The sequence below is a fragment of the Mandrillus leucophaeus genome, unplaced genomic scaffold (assembly GCF_000951045.1).
Source record: "Mandrillus leucophaeus isolate KB7577 unplaced genomic scaffold, Mleu.le_1.0 Scaffold338, whole genome shotgun sequence".
Classification (NCBI taxonomy): Eukaryota; Metazoa; Chordata; class Mammalia; order Primates; family Cercopithecidae; genus Mandrillus; species Mandrillus leucophaeus.
In genome coordinates, this window is record NW_012103565.1 from 14008 (window position 1) to 38007 (window position 24000).

General features: G+C 41.6%; 2 protein-coding genes across 4 annotated transcripts in view; both read left to right on the top strand.

Annotated features, from left to right (window-relative positions):
• VPS36 (vacuolar protein sorting 36 homolog (S. cerevisiae)) overlaps positions 1-7525 on the top strand; it is a 21511-nt gene extending 13986 nt beyond the window's left edge. The window contains exons 5-8 of the mRNA XM_011988790.1: positions 2072-2136; positions 2986-3070; positions 4017-4093; positions 4187-7525. Of these exons, the coding sequence (XP_011844180.1) occupies positions 2072-2136; positions 2986-3070; positions 4017-4093; positions 4187-4280 (321 nt within the window). The 3' untranslated portion in view covers positions 4281-7525. The remainder of the gene's footprint in view (positions 1-2071; positions 2137-2985; positions 3071-4016; positions 4094-4186) is intronic.
• THSD1 (thrombospondin, type I, domain containing 1) overlaps positions 2087-24000 on the top strand; it is a 55939-nt gene continuing 34025 nt past the window's right edge. For 2 of the 3 annotated variants that reach the window (XM_011988736.1, XM_011988738.1), the window contains exons 1-3: positions 12007-12471; positions 15837-15975; positions 20354-21319. In XM_011988736.1, the coding sequence (XP_011844126.1) occupies positions 15918-15975; positions 20354-21319 (1024 nt within the window). In that variant the 5' untranslated portion in view covers positions 12007-12471; positions 15837-15917. Of the gene's footprint in view, positions 2137-2985; positions 3071-4016; positions 4094-12006; positions 12472-15836; positions 15976-20353; positions 21320-24000 lie in introns of those variants that run through there. The other variant, XM_011988737.1, reaches the window with a different exon arrangement.

Below are 24000 nucleotides of genomic sequence, written 5' to 3' on the forward strand. Positions count from 1 at the left end.
GGAATTACAGGTGACCGCCACCACGCCTGGCTAATTTTTGTATTTTTAGTAGAGACGGGGTTTCTCCATGTGTCCAGGCTGGTCTCAAACTCCTGACCCCAGGTGATCTACCCGCCTTGGCCTCCCAAAGTGCTGGGATTACAGGCGTGGGCCACTGTGTCTGGCCTCTTATTCCTTCTAATTGTATTTTTGTACCCATTAAACCAACCTTCTTTATCCCTCCTTCCCCACTACTCTTCCCACCCTCTAATGGCCATTTTCCTACTCTCTATCTGCATGAAATCAGTTTTTTTAACTCCCACATATGAGTGAGAACATGTGATATTTGTCTTTCTGTGCTAACTTACTTCACTAAACAATGTCTTCCAGTTCCATCTATGTTGTTGCAAATGATGTTGACTGTTGTGAAGAGTGCTGCGATAAACATAGGAGTACAGATTTCTCTTTGATATACTCCTTTCCTTTCTTTTGGATATATACCCAGCAGTGGGATTGCTGGATCATGTGATAGTTCTATTTCCAGTTTTTTGAGAAATCGCCATAGTGTTTTTCATAGTGACTGTACTAATTTACCTTCCCACCAACAATCTGTAAGAGTTCCCCTTTCTCCACATCCTTGCCGGCATTTAGGGAGCCAGTTTTCTTACCTTTAATATAAGGGTTTGGACTGAATGAAACTGTTCAGCTCTAATATTTTCTGTTTGTATTGTGATAAATAAAGTTGTTCAGGAAGCCCTTCCTCTGCAATAGTTAACTCTTTTGAATCAACTCAGTTGGAACAAGTTGCCTTGTAGATAATGCAGAGGGAAAGCTGCCCTGCCCCTTTGGCTGGGTATCAGCAGTGGCTATTCTTCAGCTGTCCTTGCTCCTTCACATCCAGATGTCCTTGGCCTCCAAGGTTCTGTCTAGGTATTCTTTGTGCCCCAACAGTCACCTCCATGCCAATGGCTCACCCAGTCCCATGAGTTAAGCCCCTGCTCTGTGTTTTTATCTGAATACTGATCATAGCTACCATTAGTGAGTACTTACCATCCACTGGACGCTCTGCACGTGTTACCTCATTTATCCTCCCAATAACTCAAGTGATGTGGCTACTTTTACCGTAGGGGATAATTTGGAGAATAGGAAATTGAAACTTAGAAAGATGAAATAACTTGAGCAAGGCCACAGGCAGAGACAGTGGTTTGACAGGTATTTGGTTCTAGGCTGGACTGGCTCTGGGGCCATCCTGTGGGACTGAAAGCTGTGCTTGTCATCACCACACTATGCTGATTTGTTAAGGCTGCACTGTCCAAAAGGATAGCCACATCATGTGCTGACTGGGGACTTGAAATGTAGTTAATCCAAATCAAGATAATGCTGCAAGTGTAAAAATGCACCAGATTTAGAAGGCTTCGTACAAAATAAGGAAATGTTAAATATCTCATTAATAATTTTTTGTATTGATTATATGTTGAATTGGTTCTATGTTCAATCTATTGGACTACATAAAATATATGCATTAAAATTAATTTCATGTGTTTCTTTTTACTCTTTTTTTTTTTTTGAGATGGAGTCTTGCTCTGTCGCCCAGGTTAGAATGCATGGTGCGATCTCGGCTCACTGCAAACTCCACCTCCTGGTTTCAAGCAATTCACCTGCCTTAGCCTCTCAAGTAGCTGGGATTACAGGCACCCACCACCGTGCCTGGCTAATTTTTGTATTTTTAGTAGAGACAGGGTTTCACCATGTTGGCCAGGCCGGTCTCGAATTCCTGACCTTGTGATCCACCTGCCTCAGCCTCCCAAAGTGCTGGGATTACAGGTGTGAGCCTTGTTGTTTCTCACCTGGCCTCTTTTTATTTTTTTAATGTGGCTGCTATAAAATTTACAGTGACATATGTGGCATGCATATTTTATTGGGTAGCACAGGTTTAATGAATAGAAGTCTTTGGTTCCTTTGTCAGTCTTTTTTGCTTTGTAGTGATTAAATCACCTAAAATTTTTGATAAATGGTAATTTTAAAATTTACTCTTCTGTTTTAGTGATCATTACCATTGTATAGCATTACTGGATTTTTTTTTCCCTATTAGTTGCTCTCACCAGAAGATTTAGTGAATGCGTGCAAGATGCTGGAAGCACTGAAATTACCTCTCAGGTAAAGGAACCTCTGCAGGAAGTTTGCCGCCTGCAGCCATGATTCTGCATGGGGTAGATGGGAAGGCCCAGCGAAGTTTGCCGTCCCTAGTGTCAAGCCAGATTATTGCTTTCTTGAAATTATATTATTTCCTCTTTATTAGGGCTGGGCATGTCCTAACAGGGCTAGGAGTCAGACTCTTTTGGATTTGGGGGAATGAGATAAGAATGTAGGTTCTTCCCATGAGGTCAGAATAACTAGCCCCTCTTCCCTTAGACATTTTGTGTTAGTCTCTGGAGATGTTCAGGTGTGAATATTCTTTTCCTTAGGTTTAAAAAAGTACCCAGGTGGCCGGGTGTGGTGGCTCACACCTGTAATCCCAGCACTTTGGGAGGCCGAGGCGGGCAGATCACCTGAGGTCAGGAGTTCGAGACCAACCTGACCAACATGGAGAAATCCCATTTTTCCTAAAAATACAAAATTAGCCGGGCATGGTGGCGCATGTCTGTAATCCCAGCTACTTGGGAGGCTGAGGCAGGAGAATCGCTTGAACCCGGGAGGCAGAGGTTGCGGTGAGCCAAGATCATGCCATTTGCACTCCAGCCTGGGCAACAAGAGCGAAACTCCATCTAAAAAAAAGCTAGGCATTTTCTTTAGCATGTAGACTCTAGTTCATAATTTTATTATCTGTGTATTCATGAGCTGTTTAGGTATGCCATTGTCCCTTGTGTTCAATATGTTTTAAATGTTGTTTTGTTTAATACTGCCCTCAGACCTGGGCATAAAAGAAGGTATAAAAGATGTGCTGCTTTTCAGCAGTTGGATATCCTAGATAATTCCTGGCTTTGTTCTCGCACCTGTGGTTTTCAGGCTCCGTGTGTTTGACAGTGGCGTCATGGTAATTGAGCTTCAATCTCACAAGGAAGAGGAAATGGTGGCCTCGGCCCTGGAGACAGTATGTGAAGCCGATTTTCTCCAGTCTTTAGAGCTTGCTACGAAGACCCGAAGGCTTAGCAACTCAAAAAACAGGATTTCCTTTTGAATTTAACTTTACCGAAAAGTAACATTCACACACCCAAATAAAAACGGTTTATCACTAACAATGAATCAGTATTAACCAAAGTCATACGTTAAGAGCTTTTTGAAACTTCTTGACACTCTTAACATCTTACATGTAAGGAGAATTAGAATTTAGTGAGGTGCTTTCTTTTCTATTAAAACTCAGTGTTGAGAACAGGTTTTTAATTTTATCAGATGTTACAACACAAACTTTTTCTTCCAGTAACACCTACATAAGCAGCTTGATAAAACACCACAAGTTTTATGAAAATAATTGCTTCAAAAATATAAAAAGCGACTATAGTTTAGATGGATTTTACTGGCCAAATTGCCAATATTACTCATTAGGATACTTGAAATAGTACTGTCTTCATAGCTTCTATGGTGAGCCTATATAATTTGAATAACTTCTATTTATTATCCTTCTCATTTTCAACTAGATGAAAACCCCAAGACTACAGGTATTTCTACCACATATTTTAAACTAAACCTATGTGTAAAGTCCCTTCGCTGGAGCATTAATATGTACTCAGAATTTGTTACATATTCTTTTTCAGAGTATCATAATTCTTTTTAGGCTTTAGTACAATGACTTTGTTACATTATGGAGAGCTTGATCTTGATATTTGAGCCTCCAGTATGTCCCTTCTGGGTCCTTCAACTTTTGTAGGATTAAGCATTAGTTAAGATTTACTTATAGTGTGAATGTTCTTTGAATTTTAGTAGGACATTCAGTAAATTATTTCTTGCATATACATTCTGCCTACCATTAGAACCCAGAGTGTGTTTAAATTAGTGTCCTAAATTAATTACATTTTTTTTCTGCTGTGTGTTTCTCTTAGGTTTCAGAAAAGGGATCCCTAACATCGGAAGAGTTTGCTAAGCTTGTGGGAATGTCTGTCCTCCTAGCCAAAGAAAGGTAAGTAAGGTTCTTACCTTTCATTACCATGTATGTTTGTGTTTCTGCATGGACAGATAATTGTGTGGGTTTTTTTGTTTTCTTTTTTTTTAGGTTGCTGCTTGCAGAGAAGATGGGCCATCTTTGCCGTGATGACTCAGTGGAAGGCCTGCGTTTTTACCCAAATTTATTTATGACACAGAGCTAAGGGTTTTGTATTTAAAATCCTTTTTGTCCATATGCTTGCGTCATGTAGAGGTTGTATGACATTGAGCTAAGAGATAAACCCGATCAACTGAGAATTTATTAGAACTTCACAGTGCAATGTAAATCTCTTTTAATTTCTCACTAAATATGGTCCAGGAAATTTATTTAGGATATGCATAGGAAAATTCAGAAAAGTGAATGCCAATATGAATTTAAAATCATGCTGTAGTTGTGCAGAACCCTCAGAGTTTAACTTGAAATATAGTGGATTTTAACTTGATCCTCAAATCTAATCATTTTATAAAGAAGGGAATTTAGTTTTGCAGAGAATAAAAAGAGAAGTTGCATGTTCAGACAGGTTAGATTATTTTGATGTGACTGAGATTCACTGACTACACATGACAATGTTGGGACAAAATATACTGCAGCTTGCTATATGAGGCTCCTCCCAGGGGCTTTTAGAAGCAGTCATAGGCATGTCTTCAACATACCAAATAAAATACCTTTAAAAATGAAATAATTTTATTTGACACATATATTTATATATATTCTATCTAGTTTCTCTTTGTTTTTTTAAGTGATGATTTCATGACTGGCATTTAAAGAATGCAACTGTGTCATTTTGTTTCCAAATGCTGTGGATTTTGAAACTGAACTAGAGAGCTGTATAGACATGCCCAGAGTTATGATTACAAATTTAGGAGGTAGACAGCTCAGGAATTCCCTGGGATTGTTGTGCTGGTGGAAAGGCAGAGGGAGCCTTTAAATGGCTTCACAGGAACCTTAGTGTTCTTCTACCTCAAAGCCACAGACAGGAGATCGAAAGTGGAAAAGTAATGTCTCCTTTTCTTTTCCATAAGGAGTTTCCACACTGAACTATAAAAAGTCTATCATATTCCAGCCATATTTTTTCTTTGTTCTTTAGACTATAAATTGTGAGGAAAAACTACTTCGGTAAGAAGTGTTACTGAGATAACAACAACTGGCTAATACTGCATGTAGATTGCGTAAGTTTTAAAGTGACTGCCTGACTTCACATGTTACTGCTCTACAGCCTCCAGTATGTTGGCATTATCTCAAACTCAGGGACCCCACAGGACAGGAGACGCCCTTTCTGAAACTGAGTTGGAAGTGAAAGGGTGGTGATGGTTTTGGCCAAGCCTGCAGGAGGGAAAGTATTGTATTGGGAGCACCCTTGGAACCAGGAAGAGGGATACCCAGGTTCACACTCTGGAACCCCTAAGACATTGTCAGTGGGTAAGGTGGAGGGCCACTGCCAGAGGCTGCTGCAGTGCCCTCTGGGAAGTGCCAGGGACCCTCCGCTGCAGACCCAGGGGATCCCAATCCCTTATCCCTGTCTGAAAAGTGGCTATTGCTGTTTCGTGTCCTCCAGTGTCACAGGAAGACTGTGCCTGAGACATCCCACTTTAGTTTTTGTTTTCCAAACCTGTCACTGACTCTTCATTGTGGTGTCGGATCCTCTGGTTCCCCCATTGTTCAGCCTCAGGTTTATTTTGAGGGTAACTCAGTGTCTCACTGCCCAAGTCTTTTAGGGGTTAGTTGGACCATTGCGTAAGCTTGTTTATATGTCTCACCTCTTTCTGGGTGGTACTTACTGTCTCACACTGCTCTGGCAAACTTGTACACACAAACACACACACTCTCTCTCTCTCTCACCTGGCTAAGGCTTTTAAAATTATAAAGATAAATAATCTGTTTCACCAGTTGGAGTGAGTTGCAAGGAGGATTGCTGGAGCTACTCGATCTAGCGCTAATGGTTTGGATTCATTACTGCAAACCTACATAATTTAACATATTTATTTACTTTAGTGTGACAACTGATGAAAAGAAATGGAGCAATCCAAATTGTATAAAATGACTTAAGAAGGAAGAAAAGTGACATATAAATATATTTTGCAAATGCCACATTAATTTAAAAATGAGTATGATTGATTTTATTATTTTTAAAGTGGGCATTCGTCACTGTTTCGAGACCTTTGTATGTATTTGTGTATTTTTATCTTTTTTTTCGGGCCATTATTATAAGGTGTGATTTTGGTCCTCTAATGTAGAAGTTATGTTTAAATACAACCAATCAGGCCCTAAGTGCAAAAAAGTTCTGTCTTGGTGCTTATCACTGGCATAATTATTATTTTTTTGTTTTCCTAACTTTGCTCTTAGGAGCATGAACCTCTTTGTAGCTTTATGGTAATGCAATATTTCCAGTCATTTACTGTCAAAAAAATTTTTTACATTGTGTTAGTGAAGATTGTGTTTTCAAGGTTAAATGATTGGTATTAATGTATATAGAGTAAAATTATTACAAAATTTAAAAACGGTTTTTCTTGGCATTCTTTTTAAATACTCTGAAAAATATATGCAAATGATAAGCCTTTAATCATACTAAAGCCAGTTATGTTAAGAATTTTTCCTTTGGATTTTATAATTAACAGTTGCTTATAAATATTTATGACATTGAGCTGTTACTGTTTTCGTTGTCTAAAAAGAATGGGACATGTCATGAACTGGTTTGGTTTTTTAAAAAATTCTTGATGTGAATTCCACTGTTGCCTGACTATGTATATTCAGATGAATGTACTCTTTCTTGTTCCTTGTTACCAGATTAATCTGAGAGAATGTGGATTCATCTTGTCATCATTCTCATGCTCAAATACTTAAAATGGTTCTTTTGCCCAAAAGTCTCAGAGTCTTCATTTTGGTACAGTGGAGTCACAACTTGGAAGGTGGTTAGGTTTTAAAGACCGTGCCTAAGGACAAAATTGAGCATGCTCAGAATGGTCCTTGAAAATCTCCTAAATTACCAATGAAGTTCTCTTTGTAGTCTTAAAGTTTAAATTCCTGTGGAGTGATACATAGGTATGAATATATTATGCTTATATTAAGTACAAAAATACAAACTGCATATCAAGAGTAGATTCTTATAGCATTAATAATTTACATGCATGTGTCTTTTTCCAGTAGGTATGGTTGAATTTATGTAAATTTATTGCTAATCCCATCCCTTACAATCTAGAGTATAAGCTGCACAAGGGCAGAGGTTTTTGTCTGGTTTGTTCATGGATGCATCTTAAGAGCCGAGAACAGGGCCTGGACACAATAAGCATTCAATAAATATTTACTGAATGAATGAACACCGACCTATATTCCTATTTATAATTTGGCTCCACTTTATCCTACTTTAGCTCCCATTCAATTCAATGAAAAATAGATTTTTTTGAACATATAGCAATTTTTTGTGAGCAATTTTTTTGGGCACTGGTAGTGGGAGGGGATACAAAGATGAATAAGATACAGCTCTGTCCTTAAGAAAAGGGAGACCTAGTTGGGGAAACAGACACGTAAGTGACTTTCACTGAAGATAGAATGAAGTAAGTACCATGTAAGGGGCATATGTACCATGCTGGGGAAGACAGAAGAAGGAGCCCTTAGTCCTGGTGGAGGGCTTTGTAAGACTTTGTGGGAAAGGAAGAACCTGGTAAACTAGGCTCACAAAGACCAAGAGATTGTCAGTAAGTGGAAGGTGTTGGGAAAAGGGAACAGCAGAGGTGTGCCCCTTCCTGCTCCTGGATGTTTCCCTTGTCTGTCCAAACCTCCCTTCTTTACTTCTTCCCACTCACCTCCCCTCTCCCATGCCCACCCCCACCAATCTAAATTTTACTTTGCTCGATCCTGCCTGCTCCAGAAATGTTTCCAATAGACAGCTCTATTATTTCTAAACTGTATAAGAGCTATTGTCTTTTCCATATGCTTAACTATATTTTGTCTTGTTCTCTTAAATGTTGTCTTGATACCATAAGAAAACAGAGAAACTAGGTTTACGTTCAAAGACTGTCATGTAACATTTTTTTTGAATTCTCACTGACCTAGGTCAGTGACTGTACATGGTAGATTCCTAGTAAAGTATTAACTGAATTGGGTGATCTTTGAATTATAGTACTGAGTCATGCATGAGTTGCCTAGCAAACCAACTCTGTCTTTTACCCTCTTCCCGAGAGGTTTCTCAACCAGACTTGTCAAGGCTTAGCCTGTCTGAGTGAGATCTGCTCTGTCTTACTCAAATATGGCATGGGCCATGTGCATGATGTGGAAAGCACTCTAGAGTAGTTGTTATACACACAGGTAAGTTCTTGTTATTACAGTGTGGAAATTGGGCCATTCGTCTTCTTCCTTGTGTCCTGATACGAAATCATGAGTCAGTTATAGCTTTCATCTCAGAGCATTACCCAGAGAAAAAAGGCTCTCTCCATTTGTATAAACGGAGTTATTGAGATAGTGTATAAATTTTATACAATTTGCACAAGATTACTAGATCAGTCGCTAACCCAGAAAGAGAATTGAAGGTATTTTGAGAGCCAGATCAGTTATAGTTCAATACTGACCATACCACTGTTCATTTGAAAGCTTTTTTCCTTTCATTTTTATATTGCCTTCTTTTAGAAAATGTTAAACTATATCTTAACTGTCCAATAAAGACAGCAGTACAGTTTGGCAAGAATTCTAATGGAGACAAAATTGACCAGTCAGTTCAATAAAGCTGTTATTTAAAATATGACCAAGCATATCACTTGTACCTGGATTTCCACCCTTAAAGAGTAGGTTTTTGGGGAAAAAGTATGTGCCTGAAAGATTAATGCAGAGAAAGTTGCCTCCGATATGTTTCACTTAATCACTATAATATTTCACAATAACTATTATATGCCTTCTACAGTGAAGGGAAGGAGCGATTAAGAAATCTACCCAGGTTTGCAGTGTCAGGGCTGGAATTTAATCTAGGCTTTATGTAAAAGTGTATCTTTTTACTTGTATACAGTGTAAGTAGGAGGTCCAACTTCATTCTTTTGCATGTGGCTATTTGGTTATGCCAGCACCATTAATTGACCATTAAATGGTCTTGGCACCCTTGTCAAAAAACAATTGAGCATATGCTTGCGTATGGGGTTTTTTGTTTTTTTAAAAACTCAATTGACCACAGATGAGTTTCTGAACTTGCAATTCTAGCTATATATCTATCTTTTTGCTCATATCACACTGTCTTGATTACTACTGCTTTGTAGTAAGTTCTTTTTTTTTTTTTTCTTTTTTTTTGAGACCATCTCTCACTCTGTCACGCAGGCTGGAGTGCAGTGGCACATTCTCGGCTCACTGCAACCTCCACCTCCCGGGTTCAAGCAATTCTTCTGCCTCAGCCTCCTGAGTAGCTGGGATTACAGGTGTGTGCCAACATCCCCAGCTAGTTGGTTTTTTTTTTTTTTTTTTTTTTTTTTTAGTAGAGATGGGTTTTCGCTGCTGCTCAGGCTGGTCTCAAACTCCTGACCTCAAGTGATCTGCCTGCCTTGGCCTCCCGAAGTGCTGGGATTACAGGCATGAACCAGCATACCCAGCCTGTAGTAAATTCTGAAATTGGAAAATGTGAGTCCTCCAAATATGCTCTTCATTTTCAAGATTGTTTTATCCTGTTCTGGGTTCTTTATACCCCCATATAATTTTTTTTTTTTTTTTTTTTTTTTTTTTTTTTTTTGAGACGGTCTGGTTCTATTGCCCAGGCTGGAGCACAGTGGCACAATCTCGGCTCACTGCAACCTCTGCCTTCTGGGCTCAAACAATCCTCTCACCTCAGCTTCCTGATGGTTGGAACTACAGGTGCACACCACCACACCAGCTAATTTTTGTACTTTTATAACTCCAATGCCTGCTCTTTCCACTGAGCTTTTGCTTTTAAAACTGAAATGCCAGGGGCTGGGTGGTATGTATTTGAAAAATAATCCTAGTGTAAATTGGTGAATGGAAATTAGACTAGATAATTCTACTGGCAGTGAAACTGGATGATCACCTTAAAGTCTTCTTTGAAACTTTGGATGGATTTAATTAGTATTGCTAGAAGTAACTATTTGACAAGATTGGTTGGTCTCACTCTGTCACATAGGCTGTAGTACAGTGGTGTTATCACTGTTCTCTGTAGCCCCAACCTCAGGCTCAAGTAATTCTCCTACCTCAGCCTCCAGAGTAGCTGGGACAACAGGTACATGCCACCACACCTGGCTAATTTCTTATTTTATTTTTTGAGATGGGGTCTCACCCAGCCTGTGCAGTGGCATCATCTTGGCTCACTGAAGCCTCCACCTGGGTTCAAGTGATCCTACTGCCTAAGCCTCCCAAGTAGTTGGGACCACAGGCATATGCCATCACAGCCAGCTAGTATATTCTATTTTTGGTAGAGACGGGGTTTTGCCATGATGCCCAGGCTGGTCTTGAACTCTTGAGCTCAAGCAATCCACCCATCTTGGCCTCCCAAATAATTTCTTATTTATTGTGGCGATGGAGCCTCGCCATTTTGCCCAGGCTGGTCTAAAACTACTGGACTCATGCAATCCTCCTGCCTTGGCTTCCCAAATTGTTGAGATTACAGGCATGAGCCACTGCACCTGGCTGACAAGACAAGTTCTTAGAAAATTTTATACCTCTGGTAACATAGGTAAATACTTGTGCTACCTTTTAAAAAAATGAAGTGATAGACTCAAAGATCTGCAAATCACATACTTTAAAATATTTTTTAAATGAGGTAAAGTTTACAAACTGCATTGCACAGATCTTCAGTCAAACGAGTTTTAACAAATGCTTAGCAAATCCATGTAACTCACACTCCAAACAATAGAACATATCTGTCGCCCCCTAAAAGTTCCCTCGTGCCTCTTTCCAGTCATCCGCTCTCCAGAGGCCACCACTGTGCTTTGATTTCCATTACTGGATATTAGTTTTGCTGTCAAATGGTATATTCTGCATAAAAGAAAAGCAAGTCGTAAGCCATACTGCTCATTCACTCAATTTAACAAGCACAGCTGTTAAGGTGGAATCTATCCTCTCATATTTTCCAAAAAACTTAAAACTTTTTATTAAATTTTAGTTTTAGATTTGGAGGTGCATATGCAGGTTTGTTACAAGGATAATTGCATGTTGCTGAGGTTTGGGCTTCTATTGATCCTGTCACCTAGATAATGAACGTAGTACCCAATAGGATGTTTTTCAGCGCTTGCCCCTTTCCCTCCCTCCCTTGACTTGGAGTCTCCAGTGTCTGTTGTTGCCATCTTTATGTCTATGAGTACCCATTGTTTAAGCTCCCACTTATAAGTGAGAACATACGGTTTTTGGCTTTCTGTTCCACTTAGGATACTGTCCTCCAACTGCATCCATGTTGCTAAAAATGACGTGATTTTGTTCTTTTTTTATGGCTGCTTAGTATTACGTGGTGTGTATATACCACATTTTCTTTACTCAGTCCACTGTTGATGGGCACCTAGGTTGATTCCATGTCTTTGCTATTGTGAATAGTACTGTGATAAACATAGGAGTGCAGGTGTCTTTTTGGCAGAATGATTTATTTTCCTTTGGGGATACACCCAGTAATGGGATTGCTGGGTCAAGTGATAGTTCTGTTTTTAGTTCAGAAATCTCCAAACTGCTTTCCACAGTGGCTGAACTAATTCACATTCCCATAAAAAGAACTTTTAACACTTGCAGAGTAGGGTTTTAAAAATGTTTAATTATTTTTAATAACCAATTCTGACCCCAGGGAAAGAAAATGGAGATGCACTTTACCTGAACTATGTTCTTTTGAAACTCTTCAATGACATTTGGGAAAGCAAGTTTACAGCCCACATGCTGTGCCACTTCAAGGACTTAATTTTTGTGGTCTCCCTGAAGAAAATGACACTAGGGTAGAAGTGATTGAATGTGAAGTGTCAGGAGATTGCTGGCTCGTCCTTAGTTAAACCCCTGATCCGGCTGTGTGCTGTGGACGCGGGTGTGTGTTGAGGGGACCTGCGTCTGCCGGGGCCGCACCCCCTGCCGCAGGACCTTGGCTGGCCGCGCGTTTCCTGCCTGTTTCCTGTCCAGCAGCTGGCGAGCTGGGGGCGGGCAGGAAAGGATGCGCTGCCCAGAAGGGGCGGGAGCCGACCACGCCCGGTCCCGGGTGTCCCCCGCCCTCCCGGTGCCCGCCCTTCCCACGCCGTCGGGGGCGGCCCAGGGCGGGGCTGTAGGAGCCGAACGCCGCGGGGTCAGGGCGCGCAGTCCGGGACGCGGGATGCTCGGCGCGCTGCCTCGCGGCCCCTGAGGCCTCCCGTCCGCCTCGCCACTCGCCCGGCCGGCCTGGGGTCGCTGCCCATCGGTCTGGAAAGGTAAGAAGCGCCCTCCGCATCCCGGCGTCCGCGCCCCAGCGGGCGCTCCTGTGCCGCGAGACCCTCGGAGGCTCCGCTGGGGTCGGGAAATGCCCCCGGACCCTGCCACCTCCCAGCAGCCTGAAGGCGCAGGTGGACGCTGGCGGCCCCTCCACACCCCCGCCTCTGCCCCAGGGGACACTTTTAAGGAGTATTGGTCTCCACACCTCGGAGTCCCGAATTTAACTGAACCTGGCTCTGCCCTGGCTCAGACGTTGCCGGGTGACTGAGACTGGCCACAGAACCTTGAAAAATCGCGTCTTGAGCTACTGTTTCTTTCCAAAAAGAAATCCCTTCTGAGATACAAAAAGTATAAGATACAAGGATTAAATTAAATTAAAGACGGTCATCATTAAGGAGGGCTTTCAGCTGACGACACGAGGGGTAGATTTCCAAGCGTGAACTGGGCTTGCGGGCATTTGGGAAGCTGAGTAGATGGGGCGAGCCACGGCGTCCCAGGAACGCTGCACCCAACCCGTGGGACCAGGGCAGAGCAGACTCGAATGAACATATAAATGAAGCCTGTTTACACGAGCTGCTTTGGAACTACAGATTTCCTCCCAATAAATACTATTCCTATATATACACAGGAACATGTGCATGTTGGTCAGAAGGGACAAAATAACTTTTCTTCGTTTTCCCTTTTATTTTTTCACGAATCATTGGTCCCATGGACATTAGTGTGATTCCTTTTCTTTTTCTGCAGCTATGAAGGGAGATTTAGAAGCATTTGTCCTAGCTGGTTTCAGCAAAAACATGGGGTCTGAGATTGGGTGATGCTGTTAGCCGTTGAGAATATTCACAACTTTTCCCCACCTTCTCAGCTGATGCATTTAGAATTTGTCTATAAAGTTTACATACAAGAATGCTATGTAGAAGTATTTTCAAATGTGTATAAAATATACCTAAGTTCTTAATTTCCTAGAACAATTCTGAAGCCAAACATTGTAAGAAGTCAGTCGGGTATCTGGAACAACATGTTGAAAGAAAATAAGCAAGCAAGGTAGAAAGAAATTAAAGAGACATATTATGACTAATGTTATGATCATATTCCATATTATGATTGACAAGTAGGCTGGTCTGTTTTGTAAGTCTTTTTCCATTCAGCTCTAAATATAGATTATCTCACCATTCTATGTTTTAGGGATCATTTTCATAAGAAAGAAAATGTGTTATCACAAAATCAGTTATGATTTGGGGCTTCAAAAATAAAAAGGTTATTGTGGTGGAAGCAAACAAATCTGAGAGAAGCCAGTTCAACTTTTGGGAGCTTGCTTCTCCTTGGTTTGGTTACCAGGTCTCAGTGGCTTAAAAGAAGCATTGTAATTGTCTTTAAGTGCTCACACTTGCCCAAGTGATATGATGCTTTCTGCAAGGATCTTACTGGCTGACTTTGGCCAGGTTTCCCAGTCCATGTTCAAGGAAAGAATTGGGTCAAATCTGTGGCTAATTCCACCCAAAACAATTTTCTTCTTCTTCCCTTTTCTTTTTGTTTTGGGGGGTAGGGATGGCGGGGAAGAGGAGGGAGCCCTAATCGTCTGCGTAGTTACACTTCAAATCTCTGCTTCCCTTTCAGGAAGTACAGTATTTCCTTTGTTCAGCCCACTGTTAATGGAAGACAGCTAATAGGACACACCAGTTTCCCTTCCATTGAATTTTGGCTTATTTCAATCAGTCTTCTTAATTCCACTAATTTGTGCTCTCATCTGAAGAGATGTAACATGTATTTGGAATATAATATACTTGCTTCTTAAAAGGATTAACTGTGGGCTGGGTGTGGTGGCTCACGCCTGTAATCCTAGCACTTTGGGAGGCCATGGTGGGCAGATCACGAGGTCAGATATTTGAGACCAGCCTGGCCAACATGGTGAAACCCTGTTTCTACTAAAAATACAAAAATTAGCCAAGAGTGTGGTGCACACCTATAATCCCAGCTTCTCAGGAGGCTGAGGTGGGACAATCACTTGAACCTGGGAGGCAGAGGTTGCAGTGAGCTAAGATCATGCCACTGTACTCCAGGCTGGGTGACAGAGCAAGACTCTGTCTAAAAAAAAAAGATTAACTGTGAATAATGGGGGGGACCATCAACATTAAGAAAATATATATTTGGTTGTATTTAATATTAATACATAGTTTGTTAGACTCTAGTATGAAAGAACTATCTTAAATGCCCAGTATCTTATTCTATAGTTGAATAGTCTATATAAAATAAGTGCCTTTTCCAGCCGGGCGCGGTGGCTCACGCCTGTAATCCCAGCACTTTGGGAGGCTGAGGCGGGCGGATCACGAAGTCAGGAAATCGAGACCATCCTGGCTAACACGATGAAACACCGTCTCTACTAAAAATACAAAAAATTAGGTGGGCGTGGTGTGGGCGCCTGTAGTCCCAGCTGCCTGGGAGGCTGAGGCAGGAGGATGGCGTGAACCCGGGAAGTGGAGCTTGCAGTGAGCCGAGATCTTGCCACTGCACTCCAGCCTGGGTGACAGAGCGAGACTCCATCTCTAAATAAATTAATTAATTAAATAAAATAAGTGCCTCTTCCAACAAATAGCTGTGAACTACAGGCCAGCAAGGTCTTCCCTGCCCTCTTAGGTAGACTGGGAAGATTGCTGTGTGAACCACCAATCTCATGATGCATACCAGCAGCAACAAGTATTTCAGGACTGATGAAGATGATTGTTATTTATCTGTTTTCTCCTTAGGCTGCCCTAAACAAGGGAAGTCAGGGCCACATGGAGTTCACATTTAATTGTAGTATTCTGGAGTATCTTTTTTTAAAAAAGCTTTGATCGCTTGGATGTAGCTCCTAGGAATCGATAAATGAAGCAATCCTGGTAACACACCAATTGTGCAAGGAAGTGTTAGCCCATTTGTGGATGCCAGGCAGGGAGCATTTGAGTATATATAGCACAATGCTAAATTAAAGTTTAGCAGAAATTTAGTAAATTTATCAGTGTGAAATGCCAAGCAGATAAATAATGTGAAAATGTATCCAAATTGGTTATTAACTTTGATAAAATTAAGCAAATAACAATAAACTCTCCACCTAAGGATGTGCTATAAAGAGAAGAGACTTTGGTGTTGTGCAAAGATAATCTTAGTGGGTGCTGGGCATACCTGCATATTCTTGACCTGTGAGTTATAGTGGAATGAAAGGGGCTTGTATAATTATAAGTCATTGCCCCAGGGAAAATTAATGTCCTCTCTAGTTTCCTTTCAATATCACTTAGGAAGTTTGAGTTTTAGAATGGTTTTGTCATTTCATGATTACTATTTTATCAATCACATTGAATGGAGCCATCATTTTTTGAGGTTCTAATTTCAGGTGTTTTTGAGGAAAAAAATCACAATCTGTACGTGAGAAAGGACATGAGGAGACTAAAGACCTGGGATTTTGCCGATCAGAATGAAACCAATGTTGAAAGACTTTTCAAATCTATTGTTGGTGGTGCTCTGTGACTATGGTGAGTATTGTGAGTATACTTAATGCTATTGGTAGGAATAAAACATAAATATGACATTTGTAAATGCATTGATGTTGATGACTCTTCATGAAGGAGGCAGGGTAGGGTCTATAGTGCAGTGCTTTCTAAACCGTGACCCTTGCAACCCTGGGTTCTCTCATGCTTCAGTGATTCTGCATGATTGATTCATATTTCACTTTATATTTTTAAGTCTTTAAAAAAATAATTAAAAAACCAACTCTCTCAAATTTTAAAAAACTGGAGGCAAGCATGTTACCTTGAGTTCTTTTTGATTTCCCTGTAATTCAGTGTGATAAATCACTTCATACACACATGCAGTGATGTTGTGTATATTAGGGTTCTACGTAAGATTTCACTTGACAGAGTTTTGGTGCTAACATGTATTTGGAACCAATCTGAATTTCAATCCTTGAAAGTTGCGTGCCCTTAGAAAAGTTTCTTCATCTCTTTCAATCTCAGCAATAATATTGACTTCACAGGGTTGTTATAATATCAAGAATGCGAAACACCCTGAATGAGCAGATAGTAGGTACTTAAAGTCTGTTCTCTTCATTCGTTTCAACTAAAAATTGAGTTCATTTCTCAGAGAGCTTTATACAACTACTGAACCAATAGAATCAACAATATGATGTAATCTTCACTACTTTTCTTTTGATGATTTCCAAATATTTCATAGACATCTAGGCAGTTGATGGTATGGGAGTGGAAGTTGTTTTTGAATTTGGTGAAGAAATTTTGATCCAAGATGTAGAGGACACTGGCTTGTGTAATGTGAATGGCACAGTTGGTTAAATGGACCAGAGCACTGCTGTTCATTTCATTCAGTAGACCTCCTTTCTCAGTCTTTTCTTTTTTAAGAAGTTTATTTATACAACAAGAAGACTCCGGATTTAAGGAAAGCCAATGTGGGATTCATTTATTTTAAAGTAATTTGGCCAGGCACAGTGGCTCATGCCTGTAATCCCAATACTTTGGGAGGCCGAGGTGGGTGGATCACGACGTCAGGAGATCGAGACCATCCTGGCTAACACAGTGAAACCCTGCCTCTACTAAAAATACAAAAAAAATTAGCCAGACATGGTGGCGGGTGCCTGTAGTCCCAGCTACCTGGAAGGCTGAGGCAGGGAATGGCATGAACCTGGGAGGGGGAGCTTGAAGTGAGCCGAGATCGCGCCACTGCTCTCTAGCCTGGGTGACAGAGTGAGACTCTGTCTCAAAAACAAAACAAATCAAACAAAAAAGAAAAGTAATGTATCCCTTCTTTAAAAACAGATTACTCTGGCTGGATGCGGTGGCTCACGCCTGTAATCCCAGCACTTTGGGAGGCCGAGGGGGGACAGATCACGAGGTCAAGAGATTGAGACCATCCTGGCCAACATGGTGAAACCCCGTTTCTACTAAAAATACAAAAATTAGCTGGGCGTGGTGGCACGCACCTATAATCTCTGCTACTTGGGAGGCTGAGGCAGGAGAATCGCTTGAACCCGGGAGGTGGAGGTTGTGGTGAGCTGAGATCGTGCCACTGCACTCCTCCAGTCTGGGCAACAAGACCAAAAGTCTGTCTCAAAAAAAAAAACAAAAACAAAAACACAAAAACAAAAAAACACAGATTACTCTACATGTGACAGCCTTCTACAAAAAGTATGTGTTCTTGGTTTCATAATGATAAATAAAGCATTGAAATTCTCCATTTAAACAAATTATACAAGGGTGTTGTTAAGAGCAAAATTTCTTACTGGAATATGAAAATAAAAGTTGAATGAGCATAAAAAAGAGCATAGAAGTTGAGTGCACAAGCCACCAATAAAATAAAAAAAGTAGGTATTGTCATAGATCTGTTTTACCCCCCTTATCTCTACTTAATACTGATCAAAATATACCATTACCTGTATACTATAGTAGTCAAGATGTGGTAGAACCAAATTGTAGTGTTTTTTTGTTTGTTTTTGAGATGGAGTCTCGCTATTGTTGGCCCGCGTTGGAGCGCAGTGGCGCAATCTCGGCTTACTGCACCCTCCGCTTCCCAGGTTCCAGCAATTCTCCTACCTCAGCCTCCCGAGTAGCTGAGATTACAGGCGCCCACCACCATGCCCAGCTAATTTTTGTATTTTTAGTAGAGTCAGGGTTTCACCATGTTGGCCAGGCTGGTCTTGAACTCCTGACCTCAGGTGATCCACCCCTCTCGGCCTCCCAAAGTGCTGGGATTACAGGTGTGAGCCACCGCGCCCGGCCCAAATTGTAGTTTTCTAACAGGAGTTCTAAAGTAGCAAATTCTCCCTCTAGTACATACCTCCTATCTGCTGCTGCTGGAACCCATCAATTGCATCTTTGTTCTCCATTTCCAATGGGGTATGTGTGTCTTTTTCATTGACTGTCTCCCATCAAATCAGAATCTGATTTGCTTCATTGACAATCCCTGTCATACACAATAGACTGCTTTTTTTTTTTTTTTTTTTAAGCCAGTCAAATTTAGTAGTTGGGGGTCATATACCAACTTTGGTGACACTACTGTTAATAAGTTCTGATAACCTGCTACCATCGGACCAGCCTGCAATAGACTTTCATTAGTTAACTAAGTGGTGTATGCCTCTTATTCTTAAATGGACCACAGAACCATCCTGCCCCCTTCAGATCCAAATTAGTATGACTTTGTTCTCAGTCTTAAGCACTTCCTTGGGCTGTGGTAAGTGCTGGGGTCTCTTTACCCAGCAGTTCAAGAAAGGTACCAGGTTGGGTCTGAACCAGTATACAGGCTGCACCAGAATCAGCCACCTTCCTCAACTTTGAGTCATCTCTAAACAAAAGGGAATATCCCACAACTTGTTTTTGCTTAATTGGAGAAAAAAAGAACTTTATCCGATTATGGTTTTCAAACAAGTGATAATCAAGCATTCAAGTCACCCAAGTTTCATGTCTTTTATTTCATCTCATCTCAAATGAGAACTAGGTGAAATGCTGTGCTAATTAAAAACTCTTCTGTGTGCCAGGATATTCATGTGCTGATTCTAATAATCATTGATTGCTTATATATAAGGGTATTTTAAAGACTACCAGCCCAAACAAAAAAACACATGGGCCCCTTTGGACATATATATTCATGAGGCATATATAATAAGAAAAACAATTCATATTTACACAAGTTGTTTTTCAAACCTAAAGGGAACTTCAGTCCCTTATATCTAGAACTGTTTCTTACCCTAGCCACGGGCCAGCTGACTGTTGCATTGCCAAATTCTGCCTCCTTTGATATGTATTTGGATAGGATTCAAAATAGAAACAAGGATTCTTGTGTGTCTGTTCTTTGCACTTTTCACTTAAGCTGCTCTGCTGGGTCTCTTTTTAAAAGATATGATTGATCCTAACAGAATGATACTTGAGAAGTAGTAGTCATCTGTCCTATCTAGGCAAATACCAGTTGCTGTAATGTCATTAAATTGCCAAGGACAAGCCTAGTTATTTCATAAATGTTCACACTATCCCTTTGGTTATCCATGCAGAATAAAGTGTCAACATTTCTTATCCATCTAAATATGTCTGCCTCATACAGCTGAGGACACTGATTCCTTTACTGGCAAAAATTCCCCAGTGCTTGTCTTGAATATCAGAAAATAATAACTTGGAAGTAAATTTAGGGTTTTACATTTAAAATAGTCCAGAACAATTTGTATTGTGTCATTTAGATCAAACTTTCTCTTCACTGTATATCCATTTTCCCCAAATATCTAAACGTCAGAATATGATTAACAATATGAGCTACTGGGTTTTTAATCCTAAAAACTATTATTCAAGCTGTATAGATTTTCATTGCAGATATATCACATTGTTGAATGTGGTGAATTCGGAGTATTTACCACTAATTATTTTAACATGACTATGAAAGATGAAGAAGGAACAGAATCACTTCAGAATGGAAAGAGCACAATGGCCAGGTTCCAGGATCTGTACTCAGTATCATTTTACATCATCCTTGGCTCAGTTCTAACTTCTCTTGTCTAAAATGCTGTTTTCTGCTGGGTACAGTGGCTCATGTCTATAATCTTAGCAGTTTGGGAGTCTGAGGTGGAAGGATTGCTTGAGCCCAGCAGTTTGAGACCAGTCTCTACAAAAAGAAAATTAGCTGGGTGTGGTGGCATGTGCCTGTAGTCCCAGCTACTCATGAGGGCGAGGTGGGAGGTCGCTTGAGCCCAAGAGGTTAGGAGTATAGCAGGCAGTGATTGTGCCACCGCACATTAGCCTCAGTGACAGAATGAGACCCTGTCTCAAAAAAAAATTTTTTTTAATTCTGTTTTCATCAATGTCACCAATAGTCCTTCTCAAATGCACCTTTTAAAAACCAATTCTGACCACTTCATTTCAGTTCTTGGAGAAGCTGAATATCTCCTCTTGAGAGAGCCAGGCCATGTAGCACTAAGCAACGACACAGTGTATGTGGATTTCCAGTATTTTGATGGTGCTAATGGGACACTGAGGAATGTATCTGTCCTGCTGTTGGAGGCCAACACCAATCAGACTGTAACTGCCAAGTACCTCTTGACCAACCAGTCCCAGGGAACACTCAAGTTTGAGTGCTTCTATTTCAAGGAGGCTGGTGACTACTGGTTCACAATGATTCCAGAAGCAACAGACAACAGCACTCCATTCCCCTGGTGGGAGAAAAGTGCCTTTCTGAAGGTGGAATGGCCGGTCTTTCACGTTGACTTGAATAGGAGTGCCAAGGCAGCAGAAGGCACCTTCCAAGTGGGCCTATTTACCAATCAACCACTGTGCCCATTTCCTGTGGACAAGCCCGACATTGTAGTGGATGTCATCTTCACCAACAGTCTTCCTGAGGCAAGAAGAAATTCAGGACAGCCACTGGAAATAAGAACCAGCAAAAGGACACAACTTACTCAAGGTCAGTGGGTTGAGTTTGGCTGTGCACCCGTGGGGCCAGAAGCCTATGTCACCGTGGTGCTGAAGCTGCTTGGGCGAGACTCAGTCATTACCTCCACAGGACCCATTGACCTGGCCCAGAAATTTGGATACAAACTGTTGATGGTGCCAGAACTCACATGTGAGTCCGGGGTAGAGGTGATGGTGCTGCCTCCACCATGCACCTTCGTCCAAGGAGTGGTCACTGTCTTCAAGGAGGCACCCAGATCCCCTGGGAAGAGGATCATTCACTTGGCTGAAAACAGCCTGCCCTTGGGGGAGAGGAGGACAATTTTTAACTGTACTTTGTTTGACATGGGGAAGAATAAGTACTGCTTTGACTTTGGCATTTCAAGCAGAAGCCATTTTTCTGCAAAGGAGAAGGAGTGCATGCTGATTCAGAGAAATTTAGGTTTGTATTGAGATTTTTTAACATTTTAAATCAAATCCTTCATGTAATCAAAATTATTTAGAATTTAGGTGAACTTTACGTGAATTGTACCATCATTTTTATGGTTCATGCCTTACAATGTACCAACTGGCATTATCACCCTTAGCTGAAAAAGTAAGAATACTGGTAAACCTACTTCATGTCTTTTACGTCTCGTTTCCCCATCAGTAAAACAGGGGCAATACAAGTACATACTTCAGAGTCATGGAGATTGAACGAAATCAACATGTAACACTCAGGATAGTGCCTGGCATTTAGGAAGTGGTGAATAAACATTACATTACATTTTTAAAATCCCATTATTAAATCATATGGTAAGTTCATGGCAGAGATTATTGGAATTCAAAGCCAAATCCCAAATTAGCAACTTCTGTCTTCCTCTTAAGTCCTCTTAAGTCTCTTCTCTCTTAAGTCATTCATTATAGGAATGTGGCCATTTTAGTGAGAAATCAAAGCAAGATTTCTAAAAATGTATTGGGATTCTGTATTCTTTGTGTAATGCCCTACCTAATCATGAAGAAATGGGGTTATGACAATTCCATTAATTCCCTATGCTGCTCTTTGCATTTCTTTCCCTTTTCTTGGGGGAAAGTCTGGTCTTAGCAAGTAGTTTAATTTGGCAGAAATGGTCTCGTTTGCTTTTTATCTTTATCCCTGGTAAGCCCAGTGTCCCCTGACTGCACGAGCCTGATTGTAACCCCCAGTGTTCCTTTTTGCAAATTTACCCACTTCGTCTCCTTAAGACCCTTTCCTTTGGCTTTCTCCTCCACCACTGGCCACTTCCCTCCTTGCACTTCTTTTCTATCCAGCGTAGATTCCATGGCTCATCCCTTTAACCACCCTCCTGCCAATATCCTAAACTCCTTAGCCTCTCCTTTCGATACACTTACCAGGACACACCCCAGCTCTGCCTGTATCCAGCCATCTGCCAGCCACCCACTGCACCCAAGTTGCTAAGGCTGAGTGACAAGGTTACATCATGGTGGCCTGATGCCACCATGGGTAGATCATGCTTTCACCCTTGGCAGGGCCTGCGTACTGCTCAGCATGTCACCCAGACCAGGTCTTGCTCCCGTTCTACACAACAGTCCTTTCAGACCTCCTCCACTCCCCTCAGACCTTAACCCCTGCCCACTGATTAACTCTCAGAGTTGATTTGCCAACTACCATACAGAGCAGCTGGAAGCCATTAAGTGAGAACTCCACCCTCCCACCAAAAGATCTGTATACCTGTAGATGTCAGACCCATCCTCTCACCCCATCCTCTCCCCTGCTTTCCTGCCACCATGGAAGAAGTGTTATTCCTTCCCTCCACTGTGGATCTCAGCCCCTCTGCTCATTTCAGGAACCTTCTGTTAGTCATTATCCCCTCTCTCTCCCATCCTTAACTGTCCTTCCTTTACAGACTCATTCTCATCAGTTTTGAAATGTACTTATTTCTCTTCTCCCCAAACAAACCATCCCGACCCCATGTCCTCCCCAGACATCACCCTCTTTCTTCTTCCTTCAATAGCCCAAAAACTGCTTGAAAAATTTGTCTGTGCTTGAGAGTTCTTTTTTTTTTTTTTTGCCTCCCATTCACTTTTCAACCTATTGCAAACTGGCTTCCATGCCCCAGTCCTCCCCTGAAATACTCTCACGGAAGCAGCCAGCAAATGAGGTACAGGACTCCAAATCCAGGGACACTTCAGCCAGCGTCTTCATTGACCTTGATTCTGTGACACCATACTCGCCCTGCTCACCTCCCCGCTCCCTGCTTGCTTCTTCACAGTCTCCTTGGCCTGCCAGTTCCACTGTCTGTCAAGTGCTGGTTGTCTTTCATTTACTCTTCACACACTTGCCAGGTGATTAGCCTTGATGCTGATGGCTCCAGGTGGACGTCTCTTCCCTGCTCGTCCCCTGCATCCAGGCGCTGCATCCCTCGGATGTCTCCCTGGCACCTCAGAAGCAGCATTTCTGGACCAAGACTCATCATTGTACCCCCTAACCCTGCTTCTCAGTGTAGGACTTCACCAACCATCTTAGTGTTGAAACCAGAAGCCAGGAGCCTTCCTCTTCTTTACCTCCTATAAATGCTACATTACTGAGTCCTATGGCTTTGTCTCCTGAGTGTCTCAATCTCTCCACTTCTCTTCAGTTCCACTGGCACCACTTGGGTTAAATCTCCATTACCCCTAGCCTAGGCTCAGAACAGATTCCTAATCGGTTTCCATCTGTCCACTTGCTTCTCTCACTGCGGCCAAAAGGATTGTTTAAAATTCAGGCCAGCTGAGGCTATTCTCTTTCTTAAAACCTGTTATTTCACTAGGCATGAGGATGCAAATCCATAAAACCTTCCATGGTCAGGCTGCCCCCACATCCTCGCAGTCACCATCTCTGCACTGGGGCCCAGGACACCCTCCTCTCTCCTTCCCCTGGTTAACATTAACCCATCCTCCAAGTCTCCACTTGGGTTACTCTTCCATGACCTCAGGTTCAGTTCCTCTGCTGTAAGCTGGGGCAGCATCTTTTCGTTCTTCTTTGATGGCATTTATCACTTCTGCCATTGCTTGTTTAATGTCTTTCTCCCCCTATAAATCCTTTCTGCACAGCAGATGGGGGAAGCTCACTTGGTGGCAAAACCTGACTCGTGCTGCTCTGAA